Source organism: Peromyscus leucopus, chromosome 2 (genome assembly GCF_004664715.2).
Source record: "Peromyscus leucopus breed LL Stock chromosome 2, UCI_PerLeu_2.1, whole genome shotgun sequence".
NCBI classification, from domain to species: Eukaryota; Metazoa; Chordata; class Mammalia; order Rodentia; family Cricetidae; genus Peromyscus; species Peromyscus leucopus.
Genome location: NC_051064.1, coordinates 136,870,537 through 136,883,296, shown reverse-complemented (window position 1 = coordinate 136,883,296; position 12,760 = coordinate 136,870,537). Strand labels below are relative to the sequence as shown.

At 56.4% G+C, this 12,760-nt stretch overlaps 2 protein-coding genes across 5 annotated transcripts; one reads left to right on the top strand and one right to left on the bottom strand.

The window, feature by feature from the left end:
• The first annotated feature begins 1,345 nt into the window (after positions 1-1,345).
• Positions 1,346-5,665, top strand: Lypla2 (lysophospholipase 2). Its single transcript, XM_028875436.2, has 10 exons — positions 1,346-1,448; positions 2,938-3,043; positions 3,260-3,291; positions 3,393-3,458; positions 3,890-3,937; positions 4,027-4,097; positions 4,222-4,295; positions 4,373-4,474; positions 4,579-4,752; positions 4,828-5,665. Exons 2-10 carry the CDS (start codon positions 2,966-2,968, stop codon positions 4,876-4,878), a joined length of 696 nt encoding a protein of 231 aa, XP_028731269.1. The 5' UTR covers positions 1,346-1,448; positions 2,938-2,965; the 3' UTR covers positions 4,879-5,665.
• A 45-nt stretch (positions 5,666-5,710) lies between these two features.
• On the bottom strand, positions 5,711-10,130 carry Gale (UDP-galactose-4-epimerase). 4 transcript variants are annotated; one of them, XM_028875435.2, is made up of 11 exons: positions 10,021-10,077; positions 8,337-8,462; positions 8,121-8,236; positions 7,769-7,882; positions 7,337-7,513; positions 6,955-7,068; positions 6,812-6,878; positions 6,655-6,740; positions 6,467-6,544; positions 6,214-6,328; positions 5,711-6,114 (listed from the first exon to the last, which is right to left on the bottom strand). In XM_028875435.2, exons 2-11 carry the CDS (start codon positions 8,455-8,457, stop codon positions 6,056-6,058), a joined length of 1,047 nt encoding a protein of 348 aa, XP_028731268.1. In that variant the 5' UTR covers positions 8,458-8,462; positions 10,021-10,077; the 3' UTR covers positions 5,711-6,055. The 4 variants fall into 4 exon arrangements, with proteins under 4 accessions (XP_028731268.1, XP_037058968.1, XP_037058969.1 ...); XM_037203073.1 differs by lacking the exon at positions 10,021-10,077 and adding an exon at positions 9,701-10,007; XM_028875434.2 differs by having other exon boundaries at positions 5,715-6,114; positions 10,027-10,130.
• Between the last annotated feature and the right edge of the window lie 2,630 nt (positions 10,131-12,760).

The following is a 12,760-nucleotide window of genomic DNA, read 5'->3' as shown; positions in this document are numbered from 1 at the left end:
GTGTGTCACCACCCCCTGGCTGTTTTCTACTCTTTTCCCCTTTATTTTGTGACATCCACCTCCAGGTCTTTGGCTTGCTGTGGTCCCTTGATCCTAGTATTCCAAGCTCCATCTCAACGACCTGTGTTGACTTAAATACAAGAACAAGCTGCTGCTTGGCCTGGAGGGGAAGTGCTTTGTTGAGGTTCCAAGCTTGTATTGATTTGGGTTCACAGAAAAAAATTAGTGTAGGTTAAACTAGGAGAAAGAGTCTTCAGTTGCTCAGGGACCCCTGTGACTCATTTCCTGTTTGCAGATCCCTACTGGTTCTCTCTCGGATTCAATCCTTGTTCAGCTTGTCTCTCAGCCTGGACTCCAAGCCCAATTTCCACTTCACCCGTGTGACTCAGTGGTGATCAGATGAAACCCTTTTGTTCTCAGCTCGCAGCTGGTGGCATTTTGTGCAACCTACAAGGCATCACTCGACAAGGAGAGTGTCGAGCCGACACTGCCAGTGCTGTTGAGTGTCCTGATACAGCCTGCATCCTTTCCCAGGGTCCTTCAAGTGATTAAGGCTTCACACTGTGATTTTACAGTGTTCAAAGCGAGTTTACATGGCCTCATTGGAGCTTAACAGCAAAGTTATGAAATAGCAGGTGGTTATTATCATTTTATAGCCGAGAAAGCCGGTCAGGAAAGGCAGATTACAGTGTAATCTTGAGGTTGCTATTTATTTACTTCCTTTCTCCAAGCCTTAGTGTCTTCGTCTGTAAAGATAAGCGTTGAAGTACTGTGTGATCTCAGGTCTTTTCCGGTCAGGGTGTATGACTGCTTCCATGACCCTGTGACACTGAAATAGGACTTGAAAACCAATATGGAGGATGAGCAAGAAGAGAGATGAACAAGAAGACAGATCTAAAGTGCACGAGGTGTGTAGTTAAAAGCATTCACAAGTTTTGTGAAGGAAGCCAGTCTCTGAGATGTTAAAGTGTTCCACTATAGTAACCATTTTACTATACATGTATACAATACTGTGCGCTGGAGACATAGGCAGTAAAATGTATCTTAATAAAACCAAACAGTGGTTAATACCCAAGACTACACCTGGAAGTGTGCCCTGCCCTATGGGGATGGGAAGTGGCATGCCTCTCCTCCAGGACGCAGGTCGGCTAGAAGGGCTTGGCTGGCAGGCATCTGGAAATCTCATGTCATGTCCAGACGCTGCAGGTGACAGCGTCGCATCACAGGGAGTGGTCCCACTGTGGGCAACATGGCAGCTTCTAGCCGGGAAACCCGGACCCGCTTCCGGGTTCCGTACTGCTGGCCAGGCTACTTCCGGCAGCGCGATGGCTGGGTTCCCGGGACTCGAACGGAAGTTCCGGCGGGGGCGGCCGAGGGGGAAGAGTGTGTGTCTGTGCGGGAGAAAGAGGAGAATCGCCCGAACGGTCTCGGAAGCCCCTGGGAGTGAGGTACCCAGCCAGGCGTGCGGAGAGGCTGCGAGGGCCCCGGGGCGGCGGCGGGGAGCGGCCGGAGGGCGCTGTCCAGTCCTGGGACGGCGGGGCCAGGGGCTGCGCGCGTGGCGGGAGAGCGGCTGCGCGCCGGGGAGTGGGAGACCCCATTGTGGGGCGGAGGCTCCCCCGGGTCAGTGCCCCTTTGTGGACGGGTGCGAACTCAGGGGCAGGGCAGCAAATGCCACTGTAGGGATGTGATGACCCTGGGTCCAAGTTCCCACTGTGGAGAATGGGAGACACCAGGTCATCCTTTGGAGAGTGGGAGCCGGGTGGAGGTGGGAGTCCCCGGAGCCGAGGAGGAAGGGGATCCTAGCTTAGAGCGGCAGGTGCCTTCCCTGGGGGAAGAGGAACCTCAGGGTCAGCGGTGTGGAAAGATGCTGTGTGATCTTCCTACCTTGTGGAGAGGCAGCTGGGGTCAGAGCGGGGAGGTGGGAGCCTGCAGGAGGGCGGGGCGCCCTTTAGAAGACACTTCAGAGGCAGGTAGCGGAAGCTTCCGGAGTTTGGAGGATGCTAAGGATGGGAGGGGCCAGGCAGCCTGATATTCTTTTGTGTTGGGAGTCCCAACACCTGTTCATTTGGAGACCCATTTGGACGCAGTGGCAGCAGCAACAGCAGGTAGCCCCGGGGAGGTGGGAAGGCTTGGAGCACCAGTTTGTGGTGGAAGATGTCAGAAGGGAGTGGTTAGGCTCTCATGGGACATGGGGGGCTTCCAGAGGCCCTAGGAATTTTTTTTACTGAGCCAGAAACTGTTGTGAACACTGGATAGGGGTTGGAGGGGAAGAGAGGGGAAGACAGAGGGAAGATGGGAGGTGGGTAGGACTGAAAGTCTGTTTCCTTGGCATTTTCTCTCCTTCATCTCTCTAGGGCCAGGACCCAGGGAAGAGGGGCTCCAGGGTTCCAGGAAAGGGACACCTGGGGCCCTGGGAGGATATAGTTAACACTCAGGTGCTTATGGAGGAAGGCTGCAGGAAACACCCTGCCTTTCCTTGTCCCCCATTTTCAACCCCCGTGCCAGCCCATCTGTACCACGCTTAGGCTCTGGGGTTGCGTCAGAACCAGGGATGTGAGTTCTAGACCATGAGGATGGCTGCCTCTGCTTCTCAACTTTGGGATGGGACCAACTTTCTTTTTTGGTTTTTCATGACAACGTATCTCTGTGTAGCCCTGGCTGTCCTGGAGCTCACTCTGTAGACCAGGCTGACCTCGAACTCAGAGATCCCCTGCCTCTGCCTCTTGAGTGCTGGGATTAAAGGCGTGTGCTATTACCACCTCCTGGCAAGGGTCAACTCTCCATCCCTCTGCCCCAGACTTCTCTTTGCCCGTGTTTTCTCTCAGCTCAGAATCAACCCCTGGTGATGTGTAGAGCTGATGGCCTGGATGGGCTTCTTAAGCCAGAAGGTTTCTCTGGCCCGGCTTTGCTCTTGACCTCCCGCCTCCCCTTGCACAGGCCCAGCCTGCAGGAAGCCCTGCAGTGTATGTGTGGTAACACCATGTCTGTGCCCCTGCTCACCGACGCTGCCACCGTGTCTGGAGCTGAGCGGGAAACGGCCGCGGTAAGGACCCCTGGGCCAGCCTTGTGGGTGGTGACTGGATGTAGGCAGTGTGGGAAACATGGAGGTGGCAGGATGAGGAGGGACTAGCCTGAAGCTAGGAGGGGGTTAATAATCTGTTGGCTCCCACCTTGACTCCCCCAGGCCCTAGACCTGGGGCGAGCTGGAGTTGGAAGATCTAAAGGGGTCCTTCCCATCCCGTTTTTGCCTTTTTCCCAGGTTATATTTTTACATGGACTTGGAGACACAGGGTGAGTGAGCTGAGGGTGAGGTGCTCCTCCATCAGGCGGGATGGCGGGCCATTGTCCCTCTCAATCCTCCCTATACCGGTGCCTCTTCTTCCCTCCCACAGGCACAGCTGGGCTGACGCCCTCTCCACCATCCGGCTTCCTCATGTCAAGTACATCTGTCCCCATGCGTGAGTGTCACCCAGCTAGAGAGGGGCTGGCGGGGTCCTCTAGTCCTAGGCCTGCTCTTTTCATCAGCTGCCTCCTGGGGCTTGGGCTTAAAGCAGTCAGGCCTTGTCCAGTCTTATCTCCCTAGGGCCCTAGGAATGGGCTCCGGTTCCTGCCTTCACCCCCAAGGCTTCCTAGACCCAAGACCTCCTAAAAAGAGCCTTCCCCAAGTACTCACCCTCTGAGCTGGACCCCATCACCGGCTGTTAGTCTGCTTCTCCATCCTCACCGCTGATGCCCCAACCCCAGCCTCCAGCCCCACGTGGCAGGTTGCCTGGCAACACTTGAAACACAGGCCCTGCCTGCTGGGAGGGGCCCCCAAGGGCAGTTCTGCCCATTCCCAGGCTCTCTACTGACGCTTTATCCCTCCTGAGACCTGGCCACCCCTCCACAGGCCCAGGATCCCTGTGACGCTCAACATGAAGATGGTGATGCCTTCCTGGTGAGTTTGGGGGCAGGAAAGAGATGGGACCTGAGGGAGCTACAGGGGCTGGCCAGGTCTTCCCAAAACTGCTGCCTCTGCCTGCCCAGGTTTGACCTGATGGGGCTGAGTCCAGACGCCCCAGAGGACGAAGTTGGCATCAAGAAGGCGGCAGAGAACAGTAAGCCCCCAGCCGCTCCCTCCCCACCCCACCCCCCTTCCCAAAGCACTGGGCAGGGCCCGCTTGCCCCCTTCAGGCCTCCACCAGTTTCCTCCACCCAGTCGTACCCTTCCCCCACCCCCAGTCAAGGCTTTGATTGAACATGAGATGAAGAACGGGATCCCTGCCAATCGAATCGTCCTGGGTGGCTTTTCGCAGGTGAGGAGGGCGTGAGGGGGAGGGGCTGGGTGTCGGAGCTGTTCTCTCTTGACCTTCCTTCCTTCTCCTCTCCCCAGGGCGGGGCCCTGTCCCTCTACACAGCTCTGACCTGCCCCCACCCTCTGGCTGGCATCGTGGCATTGAGCTGTTGGCTGCCTCTGCATCGGAACTTCCCCCAGGTGAGTATCCCTGGAAGCCCCCCCTCTCCTGAGGGGTCCTGGGGCTTGGGCACCGTGCTGCCCGTGGCACTGGTCTTGCCTTGGAAATTCTCTCTGGCCCACAGGCAGCCAATGGCAGTGCCAAGGACCTGGCCATCCTTCAGTGCCATGGGGAGATGGACCCCATGGTACCCGTTCGGTTTGGGGCCCTGACTGCTGAGAAGCTCCGGTCTGTTGTCACACCCGCCAGGGTCCAGTTCAAGACCTACCCTGGGGTCATGCACAGCTCCTGCCCTCAGGTTAGTGGGGACGGCCGGCCCCTGGGCTCTCCCTCCTCCCTCCAGCGAGGAAGCTGACAATCCCCCTTGTCCCAGGAAATGGCAGCTGTAAAGGAATTCCTGGAGAAGCTTCTGCCTCCGGTCTAACTAGCTGGCTCCCATTGCGGTCCCCCAGCTCACGAGGGACCCCGCAAACAATCACCGCACCATCTTGGATCTGAGCCGGTCGAATCCCTGTCCCTTCTCTTCCCACCCTGTCCTCCTCCCACTGGCCTCTGGGGCAGGTGGCTGAGGCTGGCCAGGCCGTCCTGCTGGCCTCGGCCATCTGGAAATCAGCAGCAGGGGTGGGCTGCTTTCTTACCCACTTCCCCGGAGGCGGGCCCCAGCAGCAGTATTGGAGGGGCTGTAGGCAGTGGGAGAAAGGGGCCCAGCTGCTGACCCACTCACTCAGGACCTCACTCACTAGCCCCGCTTTGGGCCCCCCTCCTGCGACCTCAGGGTTTGGCCCGTGGGGCCCTCATGGGCCCCCACCCCAACGATTCTGCCCGGATAATCGCGTCTCTCCTGCCTCACTGCAGCTGCTTCTGTCACGAATGTGTCCATGGCCCGGGGCCCTTGCTACTGTGGGCTGCCTGCTCCTGGGCAGGCAAGCCAGTGAGGAGGTAGAGTCCCTCAGGGCCTCCCCTCAGCCCCGCCACCAGGGGGGCTGGGCCCTGCCTCCCCATGGCCCTTCCCTGCAGGCCTGGAGCCTGCGGGGCTGGATTGAGGTTCAAGGGCCCCTTGTCCCCTGCCGTCTCACCCTCACTATGTCCCCACTCTAGGGCAGGGAGGTGTGGGGGAGGGGCTGTGTCTTGTCTTCTGTCTCCATGTGGTTTTGGGTGTTTTTCTTGTTTTGTCCTGGATTCCGATAAAATTAAAGAGATTGCTTCCTCAACTCTCAGGCCTGATGTAGTGCCGAGTGGCCATCTGTGAGAATGCCCCAGGATAAGAAAACGTTTTTATTTTAAATACTTTGGAAAGCTCAATCACAGCAGTGTAAGTTAGTGCCTGGGGGAGGCTATGGTCCCAGACCCCATGGCCCTCACAGGCTCTAGGGGTCCCATGAGCTCCTGGACCCTGGGGGAGATAGGCTGGAAAGACCCCGGCTTCTTCCTGGTTAGTGGAGCCAGACAGAGGTCTCCTGCCTGGAGGGCTGAACAGGCAGCTGGCATTTGAGGTAGGGTGGCCCCAGCTTGGCCCCAGAGCATGAGGGTACAGGGTCCCGTGGAGGCTGGAAAGCAGGCAGCTGCTCCTCTCCCTTTTCTGGTCCATGGTAAGGAGGTCCTCAGGCCTGTGCCCCAAAGCCTGAAGGGTTCTGCTTCTGCCAGCGCCATAGATCTTCACCTGTGCAGACATGGGTGGTCAGAGCTTGCCCGAGGACAGCCCACAGGGGAGTTCCCCTTATAGCCAGCTCCTCACTCTTCCACTTAGGCAGACACTCACACATCCTGTCCAGGCCCAAGGCTGCTGTCCAGCCCAGCTCCTCATGGGCCAGGCTGGGGTTGGCGTAACAGGCCGCCACGTCCCCTTCCCGCCGCGCCACCACCTTGTAGGGGATCTGTAAGGGAGACAGTGGGTACCGGCTGAACAGGCCCGGGCCTTAGGGACCGCAAGCAAGGGCCAAGTGTCCCAGGCACTGAAGTTCCAGGTGGCTGGAGAAGGGAACGCTGGGCTGCCTTCTGCATGGCGGGCCTACCTTCTTCCCTGAAGCCTTCTCCATGGCTTGGACCATCTGCAGGACGGAGTAGCCTGTCCCTGTGCCCAGGTTGTAGATCTGCCCGGGAGAACAGGGGATGTTGAAAGGGATGGCTTATCCACCCCCCGTGACACATTTGCCCCAGATTCCAACCCTTTCCCTCCCTGGCTTCCTCCCTGGCTTCCTACCCGGCAACCACATTGCTCCTTCAGCTTCTTCAAGGCTGCTATGTGGCCCTTGGCCAGATCCACCACGTGAATGTAATCCCTTACCCCTGTAGAGGAAGTGGTTAGATGGGCAGTTGGTCCCCCTCAGACCCCCTCCTTTCTCTGATCTTAGGCTCACCTGTCCCGTCCTCCGTAGCATAGTCATCACCGAAGACATTCAGGGCCTCTCGTCGTCCAATTGCCACCTAGGGCAGAGGTCAGGTCAGCTTCCTCAAGAGCCTGGTACCAGTGGCACTCCAGGCACCCAGGATTCCCCCCTACCTGGGAGACATAGGGCATGAGGTTGTTGGGGATGCCCTGGGGATCCTCGCCAATGCGGCCGGAGGCATGGGCGCCCGTGGGGTTGAAGTACCGAAGCAGCACTGCGTTCCAGGCCTGTGTGGTGCGGGTCAGACAATGGGCCCGGGGCGCACGCCACCGCCGCCGGGAGTCCCAACTCAGTCCACAGCCGTCTACCTCGCCCATGTCCGCTCTGAGTTCTCTATGAATGAGCGAGGGATGGCCCTTGCGTGCCGTTTGCTGTGCCCTTAAGCAGGATACTGCCACTTGTGAGCAGCCTCTGTCTCCTTGTGCTAAGAGTGCCCAGGGTCCCAATCCTGGGCTCAAAGTGGATGGGGTGAAAGCTGGGGCAAGAGGTCCTCACCGTGTCCGCCCGGCACAGGTCCCGGATCATCTCCTCGATGAAGAACTTGGACTTTCCATAGGGGTTGGTACAGCCCCCAGTGGGGTGGGCCTCGTCCAGAGGCAGGTACTGGGGGTTCCCGTACACGGTGGCCGAGCTGCTGAACACCAGATTCTTCACCCCGTGGGCCCTCATGATCTGGCCGTGGAGGGGAGGGTCAGTGCCCCGTACCTCACGAATTAGTCCCACTTGTTACTCCACCCTAGGAGGGCGGGCCTGAGGCGATGGGCAGGATCAGTTACAGAGAGGGAAACAGGCTGGGAGGTAAAGAGAGGCATGTGTCCGAGATAATACAGCTTGGGCCGTGTCTGGTTCTCCCACACAGGCCCATACTGTGGCTGGCCTGCCAGAGCGCCTGGGGCCCAGCTGGGGTCTGTGTCCTGTTCCTCTTACCTCCAAGAGCTGGATGGTCCCTGTTAGGTTAACTCTGTAATAATCCAGAGGCTTCTGCACTGACTCGCCCACAGCCTTCAGCCCAGCAAAGTGGATGACGGCCTTAAAGCTGTGCTACATGGGTAAAGCACAGGTCAGAGGAGGCTCTGCGGCCTCAGAACTTGGCTCTTCCTACCTGCCAAGCAGCACCCACCTTCTTTGTTTTGAGACAGGGTCCCTCTATGTAGCCCTGGCTACCCTGGAACTTGTGATGTAGACCACACTGGCCCAAAACTCACAAATGATCCGCCTGCCTTTGCCTCCCCAGTGCTGGGTTTAAAGGCGTGCGCCACCACATCCAGCTGGCACCCACCTTCTTAAAGAGTTGCTGCAGGGCTGCCTGGTCCAAGATGTCCATCTCCTCAAACTCCACAGAGCGGCCTGTCAGTTCCTGGACCCGCCGAAGGCTCTCGGGCATGGAGTCCCCTCCTGGTGGGGCATGTAGGGGCAGACTATCAGCATTGAAAGATGGAGTCCTGGATAAAACCCCTCCAGAAACCACTCACTGCTTCCTATCCAGCTCACTCACCACGAATGGCATTATGGAAGTTGTCGATGACCACGGGGGAGTAGCCAGCCTCCAGCAGCTCCAGTACCGTGTGGCTGCCGATGTAGCCAGCCCCGCCTGTGACCAGCACCTTCTCTGCCATGGTGCCTGGTTAGAGGACACAGGGTTTCAGAGGTGGCTGAAGGTGTCTGCTCGGGGCCTCCCTCAGGGATGCTGGTCCCTTAACCTCATCTCGGAGGCTGCAGTTGTGGGCCCTAGTTTAAGGAGGGGCTCTAGGGTCAGCCCTGGGTCTGACTGGATACCTAGCACTTTCTGGCTATAGGGGCTGAAGCGTCCCTACCCTCTGTAAGCCACAGCGTCCATCTCCATGACTAATTACTGTACACATACATGTATTAGGAGGGCCCAATGAGGCGATTTAAAGGCCTGCCGCCTGTATATGGAAGAGTCAGGCACACCATATTTCCTACTGATATAGGGGTGGGAAGATGGGATTTTTGAGAACCCAACCTTCCTGCCTCCTTGTCTGGAGAATGGGCAGTCCTGGCAGAAGAGAACACCACTTCAAGATTGGGATGCTAGAATTAGAAAAGGGGGTTTGTCTCTATAAACTCAGGCCTTCTCCCAGGAGCGAAAGGTTCCTGGGTTTGGTGACTAATGTCTAGTTCTCTAACAACCCTCGCCCTGGAAGGTCAATTGGGAGGAAGCAGAAAATACAGTTAATGACTTCAAGGGTGGGGTCCTGAGTCAGGGAGACTGAGCCTGGCTCCGAGGCTGCAATGCCAGCTGCCCTGGAGTGGATAGGGCTTCTCCACCCTGGGGCAGCCAATAGCTCAGTTTTGGCACAGCTGGGTCACTCCTGGCTTGAGGCAACAGATCCCGCCCAACTTCGGGCAGCAGGGAGTGGGCCGGTGTCGACGTGGATTTGGCCCGCACTCCAATGCCAGGTGTGCATCCCCGCCCTGAGCAAACTACTGGGCGGCCAGAAAGGAAATCCACACAGTGAGGCCTTTCATTCTCGAGATCTGGCCTGTTGCCGTCTGTCTTTCTCCGGGCTGCCTCAAGTCGCGGCTGGGGTTACTCTGCTGCAACTCGCTGGCCCGGGCGCCCACTGCACACCGGACTCTCTACTCCGTCCGCACTTGTGCGTCCCCTCCCCGCGAGTTTTCCCCACATCTGGAGGAGGCAGGTTGTTTCCACTAGCCCTTGATGCTGGGGTCAGCCCAGAGTCAGTCTGCCTGAGGTCACACAGCAGCGAGAACTGGGCTGGGTGGGATCCCCTAGCCTGCTCCCCGCTACTCCCGCACTGCGTACAGATGCAGTGAAGCGGTCACCGCGGGGCCCTGGAGGCAGAAAGGCTGCCCTGAGGCCGCTCTGCTCCAGACCTGGGCGGGTGACCTTGTCAGTTGTCCCCTCCTCAGTTTTCCCAGGCTGTACAATGGAGGGGCGAGGACGGGCGCTGGGCACCAAGAGCCCAGGCGCGGCCCAGCTTAGCGCTGGACTTTGGTCCTGGGCTGGCAGCGCGAGCAGGGAGCCAGGCCTGGAATGAATGGGCTCGGGTGGCCCCCGCCCCCGCCGCGGGAAACGAGAGCAGAATGGGGGAGGACCCGACCCTGCCTCGAGCATGGACAGACCCTCTTGGAACTCCCTCGCTCCCCGCCAACCACAGGCCCCTCCGAGCCCACGGAGCCCTTCATTCCGCTACCCAAACCTGCTGAGGATCCCGCGCTGGCTCCAGGTGCCGCCTCCCGCGACCAGCGCGGCGGCCCCTTTAAGAGCTGACAGCCCAGCCTGGCCACACCCCCTCCACGCCCTCCAGGAAACGTTCTACCGGGTTACCTGCTCTACGGCAGCTCTGGAAGGACAAATGGCCTGCACAGGCTTTAGGCGACTGCGCAGTGCGTTTCCATCGAGGGCGGAAATGAGGGGCGCGGCGCGGACGCCATCCGGTGAGTCGCGAGCTGTCCAGGAGAAACAGTGGCAGGATGGCTGGCTTCCGAGTTTCCCCGCATATGTCCAGCTGCGAGCTGGATCCAAGTCCACTTTGGGAAAAAACCCTGGAGCGGGAAGGAACCTTTAAATTCTTAGTAGCAATTGCTATGCCCATCACTGAGCCACTGCCTCCCTCCCTCCCTCCCCCAAAAGTGTGTCTGCACCTGCCCACCCTACAGCAATTCAAGACTCAGTTTTGCCTCTGGAAGATGGCTCAGAGCACTTATTGCTCCTGCAGAGGATCTGAGTCCTTTTCCCAGCACCCACATACTCCCTATCATTCCAAGGGATCCCATGTCCGCTTCTGGCCTCCATGGCTTCCTGCACGTACCTGACATTCTCTTACATAAACATAAATAAAAATAAATCTTTCCTGGCGGCACAGGCCTTCAATCCCAGCACTTAGGAGGCAGAGGCAGGCGGATTTCTGTGAGTTTGAGAGCAGCGTGATCTACCTAGTGGGTTCCAGGCCAGCCATAGATGAATAGTGAGAACCTGTCTCAAAAGAACCCAAAAACTTTGAAAAAAAAAAAAAAGTTACTTGTTACTCTTCACAATCATCTGCAAAAAGTGCAGCTCCTGGGAATCTACAGCCACTCTGTCTTGGGGCTCCTGAGTCACCCACACAGACACAATTTTTTAAAAAAAGATTATTTATTTATTATGTATACAATGTTATGCCTGCAGGCCAGAATAGGGCACCAGATCTCATTGTAGATGGTTGTGAACCACCATGTGGTCACTGGGAATTGAACTCAGGTCCTCTGGAAGAGCAGCCAGCGCTCTTAACCTCTGAGCCATCTCTCCAGCCCCAGACACAATTTTTTTAAAGTGGGGAGGAAAAGTTTCAAGAATGTTCGGCAGTTAGGAGCTGGCGCGGGTGCTACTTTTGCTGAGGACAGAAGTTCTGTTCTTAGCCTGCATGGCTCACAATGTCTGTACACAGCTCCAGGTGATCCCCAACATCTTCTGGACTCTTCAGCCCTTGTACTTACACATGCACATACCCATACACACGTGTGTATATTTGCGTGTGTGTGTGTGTGTGTGTGTGTGTGTGTGTGTGTGTGTGTGTGTGTATACATAAAAATAAATCCTAGGGGCTGGAGAGATGACTCAGTGGTTAAACACTCTAGCTGCTCTTCCAGAGAACCATATTTCAATTTCCAGCAGCCACATGGCAGTTCACAACTGTAACTCCAGTTCCAGGGCAGCCAGCACACAGACATACATGCAAGCAGCATAGCAATGCATATAAAATTAAAAATAAATAAAAATTATTTAAAAAAAAGCCTGGTGGTGGTGTCAGTACTTACCTTTAATCCCAGCATTCGAGAGGCAGAGGTAGATGGATCTCTGGGAGCTCAAGGCCAGCCTGGTCTACAGAGTGAGTTCTAGGACAGCCAGTACATAGAGAGACCCTGTCTCAAGTAACAACAACAATAACAAAACCCTAAAAATAATTTTTAAAAAGTAAGAGGCAAGAAGCCAGGCATGTTGGCTCCTATTGCAATCGCAGAACTTTGGAGGCAGAGGCAGAATTGCTGAGTTCAAGGGCAGCTTAGACTACTTATCAAAATCAATGTAGGGCTTATGAAGTCTGCAAGTCTATGAGGATTTGAGTTGAGTACCCAGAACTCATATGAAAAAAAAGTGTGGTTTTTTTTTTGGGGGGGGGAGATGTTCAAGACAGGGTTTCTCTGTGTAGTTTTGGTGCCTGTCCAGGATCTCGCTCTGTAGACCAGACTGGCCTTGAACTCACAGAGATCTGACTGGCTCTGCCTACCAAGTGCTGGGATCAAAGGCATGTCCCCCGTTCCCCGCCGCCGCCGCCCCCCCCCCCCCCCCCGCTTGTTTTTGTTTTTTAAGTCAAGCTGGGGCTGGAGAGATGGCTCAGAGGTTAAAAGCATTGGCTGCTCTTCCACAGGTCCTGAGTTCAATTCCTAGCAACCACATGATGGTTCACAACCATCTACAATGGGATCTGGTGTCCTCTTCTGGCATGCAGACAGAACACTATACAAATTATTAAATCTTTTTTTTGTTGTTGTTGTTTGTTTTGAGACAGGGTTTCTCTGTGTAGTTTTGGTGCCTGTCCTGGATCTTGCTCTTTAGACCAGGCTGGTCTCAAACTCACAGAGATCCACCTGGCTCTGCCCAAATTATTAAATCTTTAAAAAATAAATAATAAAAAGTCAAGCTGGACATTGTCATCCTAGGGAAGCAGGGACAGGTGGATTCCTAGGGGCTCACTGGCCAGTTAGCCAGCCTACCTGGCTAATACCAGGCCGATAAGAGACCTGTCTCGCTGCTCTGGGAACACAGCCTCAGAAGCAACTCCTTGGGTGTCCTGGCCAGCCACCATGCTGGTCTCAGGAATTAACTCACAGCCATGATTTCCAATCACTGGTCTAGGGGCTCAGTGTGGTATTGTATGATATTGTGTGTTCTGA